A 19,803-nucleotide genomic window follows, 5' to 3' on the forward strand; every position below is an offset into this window, starting at 1 on the left:
GCGACATCGTGGCTGCCCCGCACGAGTAACGGCTGCTATTCAAAACCGAGCCCCGTCGCGAGAACATCGCCAAGGCAGCCGGCCTATGCCCCCAAGGTATGTAGACACTGGCGCTTCCATACACAAGGAAGGAGTGGGAAGAATTTCAGGGTACAGGAGGAGGAGGAGTACTCTCGCGGCATGGCGACACACTTAAATTTCTTCTCCATTTTGTCTTCTTGAGATTTGAATATTGCTGACAAAATGATGACTTTTTTATGAAGTTGGCAGCATCCTTTAATAGGTCATGAATTTGGCCATCAACAGAAAGAAACAGAATGGAGACTTGCTAACTCCGCCCCCTCAACCTAAACAAGGACAAGCAGCATAGAAACGACCGACTATTATTTTTCTAGGCCATCACCTTCTGGGCCACCGTAGTCATTTGTGAAGTGAGCCAAAACAAGTTGTCGAAGTCTGCTGCGTAATGAGCATATTTTGATGTGATATCTAAACATCATCAAAGAAGTTCAAGGAGGCACTGGTAGCAAAATGTGCTGGTTCACAGAGAGAAGAAGATTCTCGTCATCCAAAAGTGCATGCTTGATGACTCGGCTCTTTATGACCACGAGTTCAAGAGGAGGGGAAGCCCCCTCAGCTCAATTCCTTGATCTCGTCCCAACACAAAGTTCTCAATGACAAACTGATCTGATCAATATGGGAGTCAGAATCTGGTCGATATAAAACTCGAGTGAACTATGTAGATAAAGTAAGCTTAGGATGTATCTAGCTTTATTTATATGCATTATTATTATGATATGTGCCATTAGGGGGCAAAAGGCATCTTTTATTTCTTGTGACGGCATATGTCGATCAGCCTTTCAGGGGAATGAATGGATTTGATTGGTGATTTGGCTCCATGCTTCGGCAATCAGAGCGCCTTGTTTCAGCCGCATCGCATTTCTCACAACTGCATAGTTCAGCCAAGAGCCGGGCTGCCTCTCTAAAATAAACGCCAGTGAAGAGCAGGAGGGGGGGGGGGAAACGCGTTCACATTAGAAAAATGGAGTCTTAAGCACTCTCTTATCATCGCTACCGGCTACGGCAAAACGACACCCGTTTTTAGGGGGATTAATGATCACTTGACAAAGTGGGTGTCGACAAAACAGGTTGGATAGAAAACGTCTGCAGTGAAAATTTAAGAGCGACATTAAATCAATGAGATTTAAATGGAGCTGGCTTTGCGGGTTGACGCCGTTCTTACGTGGGTGTCGAGCGTTGTGCGGTGGATGCGCTCAACAACATCCAAACATCCCCAAATCCCTTTTTGAGAGGCCAAGGAATCTGCAAAGGGCACTGGCAGGAGAAAACACCAGAGGAGGTTAGAGGGGCCCGAATGGAAGGGGAGAGATCTACAGGGTCCGTATTAGGGAGAGAGAATCAATAGGTGCCCCCCCGTGCTTGTAAAGAGAAGCCATGACATCATCGCATGGCAAAGAGCGAGGACTTGGGTGACAAGGAGCGCGGCGAGTCCACAGTCACCCATTCTGCTCTCGGGGCCCATCCGTTGGAGAGGATAAGAGCCCCGACAATGAGCTCCCCATGAATGGGATCGCAAATCCCACAGGAGGAAAAACAAATCACCAGTGGGAAACCGATGGAGAAAGAGACAGAGAGGGGAGAGACCCTCGAGGGGGAAGAGAAAAAAAAAAGATGGGCGCACAAAGAAAGCAACAAAGCATTTAGGGACATGTAGAGCAAGGCAAGTAGAAGTTAAAAGAAAGCAGCCTTTGTCCCTCCTGGCTGGTGGGCGGCGTGGTGCGAAGGATTTTGAAAGTAGGAGCATTTCCATCGCAGCGCCGCCATATATTGATCGAGCTGTGTAATCCCACGAAAAAGAACGTAAAGCCAGGATCTCCTCGGGAAGCCTTGTTTATCGGGACTACACGGCGAGGGCTCGTGGGAGGCACAAACTTGGCTTTACGTAAGCTTCGACTTGCGTTCAAAGCCAAGATGACGAGAGAGACGCGAGGCTTTGATGACTTCAGCCCTCTCGCACAAGTCAAAACGAGATGTTTAATTGCACCCCTCGTGACAAAAGTGCAAAACCTCGGTACGTGTGCTTGATGCAAGTCACAAACAACCAAAAAAAAGCATCCACTCCTGATTGCAGTATGAACAAAAAAATATTCGAATCGTAAGGAGAAAACAGTCTTTCAAGTCTGATGCTTTGATAGCAAAAGAGAAGCAATCTAATTGGTGGGTTTATACTTCAGATGTCGGCTGGGGACAACTTGACACAACTTTGAAATGAGAAATACCAAAAAAGAAGGATTAGAGAGAACATTCACTCACGACTAAACCAGAAACACAAGTAAGGCTTGCTTTGTGATTTTTTTTCAGTCTTGAATAATAATAATTAAAAAAGAATGAAAGGTAGAATGACACAAATGTGAGTGAATCAACAGCGAGCACTCAATTCTGAATCCATTCAAATGTGTCGAATGTATGAATGGGCACAATTTAGAGAAACATCATGGGGCTGGAGTTACTTTCAAGCACAACCTTTTAAAAACTACATATGAAGAAAAAAATTGGCAGTTAAAATACAGAATGAGAAATGGTTTGATTGGCGCGGAGTGCGTTCGACTCTTTAGCGCGTCTGCTGATGTAGAGCAGCACTTTCACTCTCTTTAAACGCCAATCAAAGTACAACGCAGAGGAACGTCAAAGTAAAAAACTCGGTGTGTGCGTCAATCCACAAAAGACGATTCAATACGATTCTCAATTCATGGCATCTGATACGATTCAACCATTCAATCTAAACCGTAACGATTTGATTCAGTTCATTCAACGGGATTATTTTTCAATTCAATAAGGCGGCTCATTTGTATTAATATGCAACAACAACAATAGCTAAACTATCCGAGTCAATTCAAAGAAACGACAAATGATCGGCAATTTCAACTAAATTAGATCTACATCTGTCAAAAAAAAAGACGATTCGATATGTATTTCGTACTTGGGGCGCGATTCAAAGATGAGAGGTGTTAAATGGCGGTTAATTGGAACGTAGCATGCGACAGCTACGTTAGCTCAGTAGCTTCAATTAGTCGTTCGATGAAGCACTGACTCGCACTGATGTGATAATGGGAGGCCAAAAAGGGAGACGGCCATTAAGGGAAGCCGCAGGGGCACTCGAGGCATTCAATTAATATGTGTGGCGAACGTGAATTTAACTAAACCATCTCTTGTCGCCTTTGAGAGCCAGGTGTGCACGTACGTACCATTTTAAAGGCATTATTTGGAAAAATGAAGTAATGACATACCGGGTGAGTCATTTCCCACTGAGAGTTTCATTGTTTGTCATCAACGACTGTTTTTTTTTTTTTCCCCCTGCACGGATGTGACAGCACGCAGAGAAATGCAAACAAGAGTTTCTCATTAGAAAGGCAAATTTAACATTCTTTGTATACGGTTCAAATCACAAAGAGGACTTGGGGAATTTAGAATTATTCTTCTGACAAATTATTAATTGCTTTTTAGGGGGGGCATCAACGTGACTCCAAAATATGACCAATTTTTACAAGCTTGTGTATCCTTCGAGGATCACAAACATGAGTCCGCCCGCTGAAACTCAAAGTTCAGAAAATAAATAGACCCTGACAGCAGTTTTAGCAAACTACATATAATTGGGTGGACACCCATCATAACAGTGCCCACTAAAAAGTCTCAGAGACCCATGCCTGAAATTCAACCATGATTTTGAAGTAGCCAGTTTAAACAAATTCCAAGACTCGCACAGACGACGATGGGCTTCGGCAGTAGATGGGCGGGGCTTAAACGCCACACAATTTTGGCCTACAGAATTTAATGTGGCGGGAGTCCAATGATTATTTTGAGGATTCGTGGGCCTTTTATCACAACTTGCAGCTTTATTTTGTTTATTTTTTTGCTCATCATTGTGCCAAAAAAACATCATTTACGGAATGGCAGTACAGCACAAACACCTACACAGAGGGAAAACAATTGTTTTCGTATTTTTTTTTTTTATAATTCAGGCTTAATCCTTACATCGCATTGCTTTTGTGTTTCTTCTATAGCCAACAAATGCGAGCAGCATTCAAGCGCATTGAAGTGAACTAAAAGGGAAAAGTAGAAATGTTTGTAAAATGCTACACAGTCTAGCAAGCAAGTAGTGGGCACTGAATGTGTGTTTGTTTCTTCTAACAGCTTCTAAATAGCCGCATGAAGCACACCTACATTTCAGATTTGTGTTTTAAGGTACATCCAGAGACAGGCGGCTGATGGATTTGTTTTGACAAAATGGAAAACGTCCCCCACAGTCATTGTTAGCAAGGCTTGATATTCAAATTCACTGCTCCCTAAACGGACTGCGACACATCGACAGGGAGATGCAAAAGAAGCCTGCACAAAACCTCCCCCATATTCCACCTTTTCCTTTCCATTCTGTCAGTTTCTTAACTGCATGATGATCTTTGCGTGCTTTTCTTATTCTTCACCAACTCTCAGACAACTTGAGGCTTTTTCTGGTGCTTCTACGTTAAAGTCATGGTTCAAGCTACAATGCAACAGGTGCCATGCGATGAATGCTGAACTCAAGCATCCCGTTTCTTATTAATACCGATGATCACAAACACGTTTACGCTAACTCTTAGAATTGTAGGAAAATTCATATTCAAAAATGTCACTACAAGAAATTGTTTAATGATGGCATCACTCAATACGTATTATTTTCTTTATGAGATAAAAATGGTTTCCCGTGTACTGAAAGGGAGTCCATTAAAAAAAGAAAAAAAATCTCTACAGCTGTAGTGGATGTCTTGTACTGTTTGGTGAAGGAGAAGTAAAGCACCTGGCATTTCTCCTCCGCCTCCTCCTTCTCCTCAGGGAGAGCGCTAATGAAGCAAGAGACTGGTCAGATGGCAGAGCCTCCAAACTTTCTCCGCACCAAGCAATCGATACCACACGGGCCGACATTATTTTACTCCCTCTTGTCCTATTTGTCTTCCCTGCGCCGTTTCTCAGTGTTCTCCAAGCTCTGCCAGGGTTAAAGCCCCTATTAAAGTACTATTTTATACCCATTTCCTCTTGTTTTGCAGTCTTCGCTTTATTGGAGATAGCGGGGCGTTCAATTAGTGTGTACCACACAAAACAGTGAATTTTAAATGGCTCAAACAGAATGAACTTCATAGTTCTCAGTCCCAGAATGCTTTACCAACTGTGAGACAACAGCTCCCTCTGCAGAATCAAGAAGGAAAATCTTTTTTTTTCTTTTTTGCTGATCGTGTTTCACTTTAAAGGAGCAGTTTTTGAGCCCCCAGCTATCTCCTCCCACAAGGGGAGATGTGTAAGTGGATTTAAATAAATTAATACTTTCCTTACTCGCCTCGAGTAAACACTGCAAAAAAAAAAAAAAGGAAAGCTTACTAAATGTAAAACCCTGCTTCTCTCGCATCCCATATTTTTTTCTGTATCATGCGCCTATAGGCTCATATTTGAAGATACCCAACTTCATTCTGTGGTTAATCCGAGCCGGCATTCTCTATGGGAGGATAAAGGAGGAAGAAAGATGGAACAAGACAGTCCACGGAAATTCAACTGCTCTAGTTTAGATGAAGACACTAAATGCCATAAGGGGACTGATTTAAAACACAACACAAAATGTCTAATACCATTTTTTTACCCAGACTGATATCGGTACGAGTACTCGATTCTTGAGTAGTCATCGACGCCGATACCAAATACCAATACCATAAGTATGTTTGATGCATTTGTTTTATATTATGTAGTCGGACATCAGGAGTTACACTCTATAGCGTATATAAAAAACAATAACAGTTCTAAAAGGGAAATACGTGCATCTATTTCGGTGCTACTTTACACACATCTGTGGCGGTTTCAGATAACAAGCTCTCTGACCTCTGAACTTCACACAGATGTCTATCTACCTCTGGGTCAAAACAAACACCGCTGGGATTAATGTCTATTAACCAAATAGGAGGGGCAGATGGGAAAAATGGAGAGATCATGGAAAGTGATGAATGATGTTGTCTAATTGCGTGGTTCTTGGTGTACTTTCCCACCTGAGAGTCTTCATTGTGGAGGCCCAGTTGGAGTACGGCATTGGGGGACTTGAGTCTGGCTTGGCTGGACTGGGCCATCTGCAGGTTCAACTGCCAGCTGACGAAATCCAGCTGGGATCACAAAAACACATGGTGGACTAGTTTTCAGATTTAAAAAAAACACAAACAAAAAAACACATACCTTTTAAAATGTCAGCCAGTAACAATAATTACCGCTTTCCTTCTCTTTCAATGTTCTAAACTCGATTAATATGCCAGAACCAACATCCGACAAAGCAGACATACTAGTTCCACAAGCTGCCCTTTAAAATTAAAATGTAAGGCCATTGGAGGACAATTATGATTATTTAAAAGCCGAGTCATTTTTAAATCTTCATCCTCCTTTAATCAACCAGACTCTCACAAATATACAAGCGCTTCTTTCTCGGACATAAATTGTCATTCAAGTTGGGCCTTGTGGGCTCAACCTCAGCGTTCACAATCTTCCTCTTCTCTTCACTCCTCACGCAACACCGTGATAGATTCGCAGGATTGAGTCAAGGCGCCGCAGTTAAGCCGTTTATGATGCAGTGAGAGGTCCTCATGATAAACTACGTGTGACTTATTGGTTCTGGATGCTTGTGCAGCATCACAGGACTGGCGCGAGGTAGGAAAGAGCTGCGCTTGGCACATTATTCACGCCAGGAACAAGATCCACATTAGCGTGAGTAATCATCTGAACTTCTATTACTTTCCATGTCGACATGCTGTGTATGGATCCTGAAATTGATTTCAAAATAAATATAATTAATTGAAATAAGAGAGGGATCTGAATTCTAATACAGTGGCTCATAAATAAACATAAGAAAAGCATTTGCACAGGGAAGAGGGTAATATATTTGTGCATGTCAGCGCTGCAGCATGTAACCAATACAAAAGCTGTGTGAAAATGTCTGCATTTGATCATTAAATAACTGTCAAGAGGGGAATTTATTTACAATATTGCCATGCATTTGTTATCGTTGTTGTAGTTTGAAGCGGTTTAGAACTGCACTGAAGGCTGATTCAAATGCTTTGGTCATTACATTCAGTGAAATGAAGCAGATGTAACTAAAACATGGCCGATAAGTGAAAAAGGGGTAGTTGATGACTTTTAGAATTAATTCTAATTAGTAATTAAAATTGATGGGCTCCTAATTATTTGCATTTAATTGAAAGGGATGATAATTGTTTATACGCTGAGCAAAGTGGTTTCTCACCCTAAGAGTGATTTTCTCCATATATACATTTACTAACAAAGCTGTTGTTTCTCAAGTCAAAATGGTTATGGAGCTTACCTTCTTGGGGGCAAAGATATTGCGCTTTAGTCGGTCCACCAGCTCGGGGCCAGAGGTGGACCACGTTTGAGAGAAGGCCTCGGCCTTGTCGGGGTTCATGCTGATCCCCTGAAGCTGCTGCTTCAGAGAGGATGGCTTCACATTATGGTACACCGCCTAAATGGGAACCACATCGACAGTGCAACAGTGAACCCTGCTGGACATATGGGAACATTACATGTGTTGCCAAACCATTTAACAACGTTTTGCGGCTGAGCTTCATAAAATACTTCATTCTTTTAATATTTATCTAACTGGCTCATTGCTGTACGTTTTTAGACAGTGAATTATTATGAAGTGCTTCTTTTTGTGAAAATGCAAATACACATCCCAACAATTTATTATCACGGATGTGGTGAACCAGGCATCACATGCCCGTCCCTCACTTGTTCGAGAACAAATGCGGACGTTTCCAGAACTAAGTTGAGAGCCTGTTTGTCCATCGCAAGGGCCGTTTGAAGTTTTTGTTCCTCCTCTTCGCTAAATGGTCGTTCTCCCTGCAAAGAAAAGCCAAAAGAGCTGATTAATGTCCAGTTCATAAATTCATAAATTTTGGCTCAAGCAAAAATTCGTAAAAAATAGTATAACATCTACATAGCGAAAGCAGTGCAGGTAAGAGCAACACTACAAAATGAGAAAAGGATAGAATAAATTGTCAGGAATAAATAAACTTTTTTATGGCGCAAATATTAGAATTTAAGAATTTTAATGTAGGTCCGATAATGTTTAGGCTAGAATAGAGGGCCACTGCTTTAATCATTGCCTTTACTGATATTAAAGCCGGGTGTATTTTGACATGAATTCCAAATAAAGCTGACGTACCTTCAGATGAAGTTTTTGGATGATGCGAGAGATCAATCTGGAGAACTTGTTCACATCTATGGCATTGATGAGAGTCACCGCTTCCTTGATGCTGTCAAGAACAAGGAAGAAACAAATCTGGGTGTTGTCAGGAGTGGTGTGCAGAGTACATTTTACTACCTTCTGAGCAAAGTCATTGAAGGAACAAAAAGATCATTCTGAGTGACTATCCTGTGATGCAGGTGTGGGTCCTGTACACTATTTTAGAAAAAGAAAGCTGCAGCTTCATCAATGGATCTTAAAAATGTAAACGCATTTGCGATTATCTGATTTACGATATGATACAACATAATTTTCCAGAGAAGAGCAGAGTCGGCAGGGATCATCAGCACTCCACTATCTGCCAGACGATGCCGTGCTGGTTTTTATTCAGTTTTAGACTATCGATTTGAGAGCAGTGTTAAGTGTAGTGCAGATGTTTAGATACCATGTTTCATGACACAAGTTGGAGTGGGAAAGCAACAGGTATGTTTTCTTTCAAAACTTGAATGCTAGCTAGGACTATCAGCTCAGTGGCCTAGTGGTGGAGTGTCTGCCCTGAGACTGGAAGATTGTGGGTTCAAACCCTGGCCGGGTCATACCAAAGACTAAAAATGGGACCCATTGACTCCATGCTTGGCACTCAGCATTAATGATTGGAATTGGGGGGTTAGATCACCAAAATGATTCCCGAGTGCGGCACCGCTGCTGGTTACTGCTCCCCCAGGGGATGGATCAAAATCACACTGGGTTGGGTTAAACGCAGAGGACCAATTTCACCACACTCAGATGTGTGTGTGACGATCATTGGGACTTAAACTTTTTAACTTAACAATTCAGATTCTGGAGTGTGAAAAAACAACAACAAACCTCTGTGTTTCTTTAAGAATTGAAGCCATTGTATTTCCAGTAAGTGTGGGGACAAAATCCAAAAGGAGTCAAAGCATCCTCAGTTTGTTGTCACTTCCATCTTCCGGGTGTCACATGACGCCCGGAAAGGCTGTCAACACTGCGCATGTACGCTTCAGGACCCGGAAGTGTTACACGTTGAATAAATACAATGGAAGCAAGAATTCGGTTGAAAATTAACCATTATCAACATTTTTACTAATTAGTAATAATAATAAACATATAACGGTACATTTACATATTTTTTTACTTAAAATTATGTATTGCGTAAAATTGCGCAAGATGACTTTCCGAAACTACTGTAACTACGGAAAGAGCAAACGTACAAACTTAGAGAAACCGTTACTGAATGTGGTACGGTACATTTTTGTGACTTGTGGAACTTTTTAAAGACCTTTTTTCCCATTCCTTTAGCCACTCATGATGAGACACTTTAGTTAAGACTCTGAAAGTGTTTTTTTTTTTTAAACCCAAATACTTGACCGATCACACATTTGAAGTGAAAACATAATATACTTTTTTAAGTAGGCCTTAGTGCTTTATCACCCAGTCCTTTCTTGTTGTGTAATGCTGAAGTTTGTAAGTTTGCATAAATTATCAATAATATTTGCATTTGGCAGAAAGAAAAAAAGATCAATATCAAATAATTTTATCATGTAGTCTTTAGCACCACACATACAGGTACACTGTTGTCTAGTGCATTATGCATAAAAGAAAAGAAAAATACACTGTCGGTTTCAACTGTTTATTGTGTAGTAAAAGGAGAGGCAAGCAAAATCCATGAGTAAAATTTAAAAAAAATTAAGAGAAAACGAATAATTTCAACGGGTACAAATATAAATTCAGGATATAGTTTCATAATTCATTAAGACAGCATATCAGCATTATCAATGAATTCTTCAAAGTGTCCTTTGGTTTCACACGCACGACAAAGTATGAATTTTCCAACACTGTATTGATCCTGACTGTTCCCATTCAGTTATGTTTTTCTGGAATGAGCAATTTAAACACTTAAATCACTTATATCAATCTTCATTTCTTCTCAGTAAACACTCAAGTTGGTAAAATGACTTTAGTTGAACTGAGATGGCTTTAGCAGCCAAACGTCATGAGGCGAGTAGGAATGTACCATGGACAAATAAATACTTTATTTTGATTTTCAATTAAAACAGAAAATGCATAAAACATTTTTTCCAACAAAACACAAAATCGCATAAAACTTTTTTTTCTAAGAAAAACAAAGTTGACAAATATACTTTTTTAAAATCACACAGTACTTCCATGATTGGATAAAACGAGTTAGTAAGGGGTTTTGGTAAACAGATTGCATCACTTTTAAACATTGGGTGACATCTCTGGGCAACGGGTCATCTGCGTGCCGCTATTTGAAGGAGGGCAAATTTGGAACTTTGATGCTGATGTCGCCAATGTTGATATTTCTGGGCATTTCCGGAAGGTTCATGTTCTTTACCGCTGATACAGCACGAGCGGGAGCTCCCGCAATACCAGCCTGCGCACACACACACGCGCAACGACACATTAAAATTCCAGCGCTTCATCAAACAGTCACATTAAACGGTAGAGACGAGGGACAAACGTAACCACGACACGTTACTCGACAAGACTGTTGACACGATGCCAAAGCACCGACGACTACCATGACACACACATGTGCGTTATGTACATTCAGATGCCGTCATAGCGTCAGATGCACATGCAGTATGCGGTGCTACGTTGATACGTCACAACCAGGGCCAATTCCGAATCCATTGTGAGGTCATTCACTATTTTGGATGAACTGGTGTGGGCCGTTGGTCAAGCATTGCTCAGAGTGAACCCACCGGACTCTTGAGGGGCCCAAAGAGAGAATTGGGATATGGATTTGGAAATGAAGACTGAAAAGGTACAGTATGTTTAGAATGAAAAAGAGCGGGAGGAAACCATAAAACAGTGCTACATTGGATGTTATACAGCCCTTATATGTTAGTTAACTGCATTGTTTTTGCGGATGCAGTACTGTCTTGAACAGGTTGATAACTGAGGACAATGGGGGGGGGGGGGGTTAAAGCTAATACTCAACTACGCTGGAAGATCTGCTCTGTGGACGGAGGAGGAAAGTCACTCTAATACAGTGAGTCTCAACTGGAACAATTTAGGCCAGTGTTTCTCAGGCTTTGCGCCAAGGCACATATTTTACATGAGTATTTGCATCTACGAATAGCAACAAGCGGATAGGCAGGTTAACGTTTCTATATAGTGTAATGGTTCTCATTTCCCCCCCCCGACAAAGTACACAGTAGAAACTCTACATAAATTATTTGTATTTCATTTTTGTGTTTGTCCATTTAATTGATGTATTCCCACATTAAGAGTTACATTTAAAAAATATACTTAAATGTAACTGTTTAAAAACAAACAGCAAAAGATGAAATGTATTGAACTTAAAATGTGAAGCAAAGCCAAAAACTGTCTTTGTAATCACTTGTTCTATGTGCTTGGCACAGTGGTTGGGAATCACTGATTTAGAGGTTTTATTTACGGAACAATTACTTTGTGATTATCCTCCAAATTTGAGAATTACTGTGGTTAGAGATCCCCCTCGTGTGAATCTTTTATGCAAGACAGACCCAAAAGTGACCGGTCACTAGTGAACAAAGCTGTACATTCATTGCTCAGGATCGGACATGTTAGGAATGTACGTACATTCCTCCACTCAAGTGACTTTCCCATGGTCATGCAAGCGCTTGGCACACAGGCCCAGTGCACAATGTTTGAGGGTCATGGTACCAACTGCGTAAATCCTTCAGAACAGAGGACGGAATTGTACAATAACTTAATATTGATTTGGAATGTTTTGAGTGATGTGACCACTTGTGGGGGGGGGGCATTACAATTAATTTTAAGAATCAGTGGTAGGCTACATTTAATTAGCTAACGTAGATAACTAGCGTTGGCAATTGTAAACATGTTATTGTACATGAATTAGTTCTGCACCGTGCTATATATTCATTTTCAAGTCTGAAATGATTCCAAACTTTTATGTTTTACATTTGCTTTCCTAGAGACTCACTCCGAGCGTCAACTTAAAGCATTTCGACATTGAGTGGTGTGTGAGTCCATGTAGAAAATTGATGAGTGCGAAGCTTCGAAGCAGAGATTTCAATTTGTTTCAGCCAGTGACATTTTTGGGTCTGTCCTGAAAGATTCCTGGTGCATGTTAGTGAAGTTATTTGACATCTTTTTATGGGGTGGCTTCCGTATGGAAAGACGCGGAAAGGAAGAGGAGAAAGAGGAGGTGGGAAAGGGGAGCGTAAACTTCAGTTAGGGTTACAGTACTTGGTTGTAGATTTTTAGCAGTACCTGTGTCTACCTGTCCTGCCTGGTAGACTGAAAGATAAACGTCTGTAAAGAGAGAGAGAAAAATGGAAAGAACTAGACAGGGTCAAGGGGGAAAGAGGAATGAGGAATGTTAAAGCAGGTTAAAGTAATTACAGTTTATCTGCACAAGGAGAGGGAAAAAAATGAGAGGACCTATCGTAGACCACCAATTATGATCCAAAATGGCCTGACTAAACACACGCCGGCTTATTGGGGACCTATGTTCCTTACTTTCCTGATAGCTGCCTAGAAAGGGACGGGATTGTTTTGAATGAAAGTGCGAGTGAGAGACAGAGTGTGGTCTAGGGTAGGTCCCAGAAGGGAGAGACGAGAGCAGCTTTGATGAAACTCTGCTTACAGAAAAGCAATTGGGAGGGGGGGGCATTTCTTTTTCCAAAAACAATTGGTATGATTGAAAAAAATAAATACAAACTGCAGCTCGGGTTAGAGGAATGTCAATTCTTTTATCACGGGTACTTGGGAGCACACAGCAGAGGTCAGCCAATTAGAGAAGCAGGCTACTTGCTTAATAAAACATAAGCTGCATCACAGACGTCACATTTCATTGTCCATCCATCCGTCTGCTGTGTTACCTTAGCGTGAAGGATATTTGGCAAAAGAATGGGCTCACACAGAGCTTCTTGCTCATCGCCCTATTTCATTTGTGTGCTCCTCTTAGAGAGGGAGGGAAAAAAAATAAAAGAATCGGGTGATTTTGAGATTTAATGGTCATCTGGAGAGATGGAACAGTTAAGTCCGTATGAATGGCAGTGTTGATCTGTGTCAAAGCAGTGCGGCAGCGAGAAAAACCAAGAGGAGAGAGAGTGCAAACACCCATGTCGGGAGCATCACAAGGTCACTGAAGAGTCGCATGCAGGGTGCAGCATACACGCATGCCTGCATACTCCGTAACATCGCTTGGAGAAGAGTGACACGAGAGGCCGGGGGAAAGGGGGGTCATGTGTTCTTACCTCGGACTTCTCCATCTTGTTCTGGGCGTCCACCTGTGTGATTATCTCGTTCATGTTGGTCTCTAGCACCATCCCGCCCATCACCATCTCTGCCAGAATGTTATGGACCTGAATAGATGGCAGTACAATCAAGTATTTCCCAACGAACCCATAAATGTCATTTCTCAAGTTAACACCCCCTTTCCTTAAATAGTGTCCTCTAAATTAATTAACACTGTACCCCAATTAATAACCAAAAGGAAAATGATTGTGTATTTCTTCTAGAGATAGCCAGGTACCAATAACAGCCTTATTTCGAGGTATCGAGTTCTCACGGAGGACACCAGCAACCAATAAATCTAGGATGGAGTAAGTCATCCTTGCCAGTAGTTGGCGCTATATTGCAGTAGTCTAAAACCGTGTCAACAAGAGTTGTCCACAATTATCTGTCATTGTGTGACTTGAAAATGTATGTATCAAAAGTACTACTGGTATTGGTACTTGGTAAGAGTGAATACATTTAATGAAGTAAATTAGTGTCCAAAATACATATAAGGTCACATAAAGCCATTTCTGACTCAAATTTGCTCTTCAACAGTGTGACACAAACAATGGGATTCCTGACATGATGGCATTTTGCAAAAGCAAAGCCATTTGATAAATGTCTTGGTATTTCCTACCTTGTCTACATGGAAAATGAGGTCAAGTTCGCAGACATTCTCAAAGCATTTGTCCAACGTTTCCACAAATACCTGAAAGGGAAAATAGAATGCAATCAATAGCAGCACAACAAAACAAATATCACTTTTTTTTTTTTACCTGTATTAGGTCTAAAATTCCTAGTTCACTTTCTGATGAGTCCACGCAGAACACAAAGTACAACGTGGCATAGTGTCTGTAGATCAGCTTGTAGTCGGATCCCCCGATCAACCTGACAGATGGTAAACATCGTCGACCGTCATTTGACATTAAACAAACTTTTAGATGGCTGACAACTTGCAACTGTGGGATCCGCACGGCGCTTACATTCCACCTTCCAGAAAATTGCAGACATTCTCATCTCGTTTGGAGACCAAGTGGAAGGTTTCCCTGATAATTTGTTGCTCGGTGTCTTCAGTCTGCATGAGTAACAGGGAAACAAAAAGTGAATATTACAATACGTGTCTGCTCCCACAGAGGTTCTTTTTATTACTCTGAGCACAAGCAGACCATTTCATTTGTCTTCCTTATGTCACTTAAAACAAACTGAGCAGGAAAGCCCGAGTCCTCTGCTGCTGTTTGCTTTTGTCGTATTCAATCAAACACACTCGCCCGGGGGTACACAGGCCAAGATTTCAGAAGCTGCGCTCTGTTATGAAATGAAAGCTCTGTTATCATCACTTGAGGGTCCTTAACAGAAGCGAGAGTTTCGACCCAGGTTCACAGTGATAAAAAGACACAATAAACAAAACACACATCAACGTGGTCCATCCATGCAGCCAGTGCAAACTTGAATAGCCGTAACTTGGCCAGAGCGCTCGTGCATGTCTTGATCTATGACGTTCCTAAGCAACACTCCGCCTCTGGTTACACTGCATTATTGATAGGAACCAAGAATAAACACAAAAATAGAACTCATGTGAAGCAGATGACTGGTAAAGAAGGAGAATAAAAGAAGAACTAAGGAGAGAGTGAAAATATTTGAGAAGCTGTTGGCTGCACTCTCTATTCTTCACTTTTTCACCCACAGGTACACTGGAAGTAAACATAGTTGGAAGAAAACATTAAATATATACTTATACTGTATAAACTGTATTGCAACAGCTTGGCTGCGGCCCACTGGAGCTTCTATCATATGCAACAGAGGTATTTTTGTTGTTGTGACAGAGACTCTCCACACTACGCTTTTTAGCCACAGGATAGATAGATGGATAGATATATAGATTTGTACAGTAAGAGAAAACATCTATTATTTTATGAACAAGCTTCTGAAAAAATATCTGTCCCCTTCCTGTCTTGTCAATGTCATTTAAAGAAAAAAAAGGAAGAGGGTAAAAGGGAGGATTGCATGCTGAAAGCACGAGTGCCTCACAAGGGCGTCATTCTGGTCATGTGACACAAACAATCAACTGAGCAGTAAGCACACACACATACATACATGCATGCATGCATGCATGCACGCTCGTTGGTTCGGGTTGCACACTATCAGTAATTCAAGTTTAAAACCGGTTGGTACCAAACTATTTTTTCCTCTCCCTGGCTCGGCCGCTGTACAATAAGAAATGCAAATCGCCAGGCATCCCATCGACAAGTACAGTATCATAAGCAGCAAAAAAGTATTTCTGCTAAAAGAAAATTCAAACGCTTACTCACATAATGTTCGTAGAATTTGGACAGCCTCGGCTTGCCGTGGTTATTGAATATTAAAATGGCTTTTATCATGATTGTTGCTGAGCTGGGGGGAGGAGGAGGCGATGGGTGGGGCGAGGCGGGAGCAGAATGGGATCAGTCCGAGTGTGACTTCCGTGAACCCAAACGCGACCGAGGGATTGACGGCCAAATCCCGTCTCGATTTAAGGTTAATGCGGGGATCGCTTAGATTTGGCACGCCGCTACTGCTCCATCATCTCTTTACGGAAATGAACGTCCACGTCAAGCAAACCGCTCCTCCCCCGCCGTTCCGCTACCTGCTCACTACGGCAAAAGAGAAGGATTAAAAATGTGCCAGCTGCAAAACCAATATCGACATGCAAATATTAAAAACTTGACATGCGGAGGCAATTCACTTGTTGATCAAATCAATTTTTAAAGCATTTAAAAAAAATAAACTTTATATTTTAAAAACAAAACCAACATACGACGAGAAAATGGAGCCGGTTTCGCCTGAGCATGCGCAAATTACGCGAGGAGACAAAATATAAAACATCAAATATGCATTTAGATAACCTTTTGCGCTCTGACACATACGGTTACGTCGACGCCATGTTTTATGTGGCAAACTCGAGCGCTCGATGGAGATGCTTCATTCACAACTTGTTTTGTTTCGTTAAAGTGACTATTTAAACTGTGGCAATGTGATTTTATTACATTTGAATGTTTATTTTGAATTTGAAAACAAGTCATTAACTTGGGCAGTGATTCAACCGCATACCACGAGAGAGCCTGCGTCCCACAAGTGTGTGATGATACATACGTATTTCATAAACTAGTCACAAGTTAAATCATAAGCTCTTGCTCAGTCAAATTCCCAACATACTGGATTTTTTTTTCCACCAATCATAAATCAAAGCGAGTATGTTAACACATATAAAGTTAAATGAACAACAACTGAGTATAAAATAGAATTTATAAAAAACATACATTGTTTTCTAAAAGACAAATTATAGTTCCATTATGACTCTCCTCAGGAGAAAAAAAATCTCCCCGCACCAAATAAATTTCAAAACCCGTGATCTAACGATTTACATACTGTATTGCCTACAATAATGTTAAGACCTCTCTAATGTAAAGCTGAATGACGCAGTCAGCCACTAGGTGGAGTACCAGTACAGCTGGTGTTTGATGACGTGGCACCTCAGAGGTGAAAAGCAAATATGTAATACAGTCATTAACTTTGGAGCAAGACTTTTATGTGGTGTTAGTTTGACAGCACATGGATCAAAACTCAAACCATTTGCATATGACTTCGAATGATGAATATATGAGATGATATGAACAATTCAGTACTATTCATATCTGTTTACCGAACAATATTTTTCCCCACCTATTTTCATGAGAAAAATCAATCGTGAAAATATCTCGAAACATATGCATAATAAGGATCTCGTCCCGCTTTACTCTCAAATAAACTCAGTGTGAAATCTGGGCCTTTAAACGGAACACAAAGCAGTTGAAGGAACTCATGACCTTTCATGCCGAGCAACAGGTGTTACTGTAAGAAAATGATTTGCACCCGATATTTTATCACTAGAATCTATTTGAAGGTTTTTCAATATCTAAAAACGTGGTGTTTCATTTAAATGATGCTACTATATTGTAAATCAGGTATCCCATCCACATCTAAATAAAAGGAAATGAAAGCTGAAATGGTGAATTCTTGTCTTACATTAAATTGAAGACTGGCTTCATAGTATCAATATTTTTGGAGGGGAGTACATTTCCTGAAGAAATACACTCCTCGCTGGCAGAAAATGTTTACTGTCAGAGATTAGAAGAAACACAGACATTTCCCATAAGAGGTGCTACTTTTAGATGTTGGGGTCTCTCAGAAGGAAACTGAAACCTGTTTTGCTTTCACTTTCAGTTTGAACAGTGGAAATATGGGCTGAGTTAAAAAAAACAAAAGTTGTACTGTATACCAAACCAATAAAATCAAATGCAACAGTAGCATATACAGTACATTATAATGCTTCCTCTTTTTTCTTGTTCTTTTCTTCAGACAGCCAGCAAACAATATTGTATCTAGTTACAATAAAAACAATATATAAGAAAAACTACCAAAAAAAAATTTAAATACAAAATAAATACAAAATTCAATTTAAAAAACGTTATGCTCAAATAATAACCCAAAACATATAAGCATGATGCTTGGGTACTTCCATCTGTGACTTTTCCAGTATTTTGTTCTCATTTTCTTTTCTAGTTTGACAGCCTTCATAATAATATAATCAATTTACATCTCCATGAATAACCACAATGTTGTTTTCTCAGTTATTTGCGGGGAAATTAATTTAGCTACATCCACTTTAGCAAATAATGAATGGTATAAACCGAGTGATGTGGTCGGCCACCGGCTAACCTCTGATGATGTGGAACCTCGGGTGTGAAAACGGAAGTGTGAAACAAGAGCAGAATTCATCTACACCTTTCATTTTTGTGAAATGGTTGATAACACTTGACCCAAAGCTACAACTGGACAATATTGCATCAATTTGATGTGTTATGTTGCTAAATCAACACTACACCACTTGACACAACAAAATTCAGATTATTTAGGCCGAAAAAAATAGTATCACTGACTAAAAAAATGGCCTATTTGTAAAAGATAGTTTGAATTTTACCATGTGACGCGAGTTGATATGCATAAAAGCTGAGTCTCTTTTTAGCTCGTCACAATAGGACATTTAACGAAGTTTGTTTGCTTTTTTTTCCTACTCCAGACTACATCAAATTTATGAGAGCAAAAAAGGTATCCTGTAATATCATAAAGAAACAGAAAGCAGTTTTGCTTTCAATATTGGCGGATGCAAAATTGGAATGATGGCTCGGCTTGCTGCAACACAAGATGTACTGTTTAGCACGCATGCACGCGCACACACACACACACACACACACACACACACACACACACACACACACACACACACACACACACACACACACACACACACACACACACACTCACACACATTCATACATACTAATAAATATACAGTGGACACCTGCATACTTACCTATATATATAATGTAACCTAACATAAATTAATAATTAGAAATCAATGCAATAATAATACGATAACAAGTGCAATTATATATATTATATATATATATATTCTGACTGACTGCTGTATGCACACTTGCTCCATTTTTGCTCCTCTTATTTATTATGTTTATTATTTATTCATCACTCTTATTTATTCATTGTTTGTGCCTTCTTGTTTTTATTTTTGGTGTTGTTTACTTGTATGTATATTGTGCACTATGTCTTGTCACCGTGGGATAGTGGGAACGTAATATCGATTTCTTTGTGTGTCTTGGCATGTGAAGAAATTGACAATAAAGCAGACTTTGACTTTGACTTTGATAAGCATGTTCGAAAGTCTAGTGTTGCATGCAAACAATATAAGCATTCACTGAGCTCTGAGTTTATCGCTCTCATTTTAAAATTGACCAGTTTTACAGTCTGACATTCCTCATAAGATGATCCCCTAAATGCACGGTTTTATTTGATAAATGATACATGATTGATGATGTCTCTTGATTATTGCGAAACGCGCTTGTTTTTGTTTTTGTGTTGGACAGTGCACTAAATGGGGGTGTTGTGGCTGCGGGGTGGGGGCCACCGACAGGCTGCACGGCTATTGTCCAAACCAGAGTTCAATGAGAGGGACCCGGGAGACAGGGGGAGGTCGCCTATGTGACAACGTGGTAGAAAAGCACTCGAAGAGGACCGGTCCAATATTGTTTTTAATACGTGAGATGGATTTAGGATTTTTGTTGAAATGTGGTCGGTTTCGAATACAGGTGGATCCGTCATCTCGAAAGTAAAAACATCAATTGTCGCTCCCCAATCTTGCGCAGCCCGCC

At 40.5% G+C, this 19,803-nt stretch overlaps 2 protein-coding genes across 4 annotated transcripts in view; both read right to left on the reverse strand.

Annotated features, from left to right (window-relative positions):
• Window positions 1-9,278, reverse strand: part of commd10 (COMM domain containing 10) — a 30,464-nt gene extending 21,186 nt beyond the window's left edge. For both annotated transcript variants that reach the window (XM_037259309.1, XM_037259310.1), the window contains exons 1-5: window positions 9,152-9,278; window positions 8,264-8,354; window positions 7,828-7,938; window positions 7,403-7,558; window positions 6,087-6,197 (exon numbers count right to left, since the gene is read on the reverse strand). In XM_037259309.1, coding sequence (XP_037115204.1) covers window positions 6,087-6,197; window positions 7,403-7,558; window positions 7,828-7,938; window positions 8,264-8,354; window positions 9,152-9,180 — 498 coding nt within the window. In that variant the 5' untranslated portion in view covers window positions 9,181-9,278. The remainder of the gene's footprint in view (window positions 1-6,086; window positions 6,198-7,402; window positions 7,559-7,827; window positions 7,939-8,263; window positions 8,355-9,151) is intronic.
• A 643-nt stretch (window positions 9,279-9,921) lies between these two features.
• LOC119127380 (AP-3 complex subunit sigma-1) lies at window positions 9,922-16,186 on the reverse strand. Of its 2 annotated transcripts, XM_037259292.1 has the most exons (7): window positions 15,871-16,186; window positions 14,545-14,636; window positions 14,338-14,449; window positions 14,199-14,270; window positions 13,540-13,647; window positions 12,551-12,592; window positions 10,576-10,700 (listed from the first exon to the last, which is right to left on the reverse strand). In XM_037259292.1, exons 1-6 carry the CDS (start codon window positions 15,937-15,939, stop codon window positions 12,557-12,559), a joined length of 489 nt encoding a protein of 162 aa, XP_037115187.1. In that variant the 5' UTR covers window positions 15,940-16,186; the 3' UTR covers window positions 10,576-10,700; window positions 12,551-12,556. The 2 variants fall into 2 exon arrangements, with proteins under 2 accessions (XP_037115186.1, XP_037115187.1); XM_037259291.1 differs by lacking the exon at window positions 12,551-12,592 and having other exon boundaries at window positions 9,922-10,700; window positions 15,871-16,182.
• Between the last annotated feature and the right edge of the window lie 3,617 nt (window positions 16,187-19,803).

Source organism: Syngnathus acus, chromosome 9, assembly GCF_901709675.1.
Source record: "Syngnathus acus chromosome 9, fSynAcu1.2, whole genome shotgun sequence".
Taxonomy (NCBI): domain Eukaryota; kingdom Metazoa; phylum Chordata; class Actinopteri; order Syngnathiformes; family Syngnathidae; genus Syngnathus; species Syngnathus acus.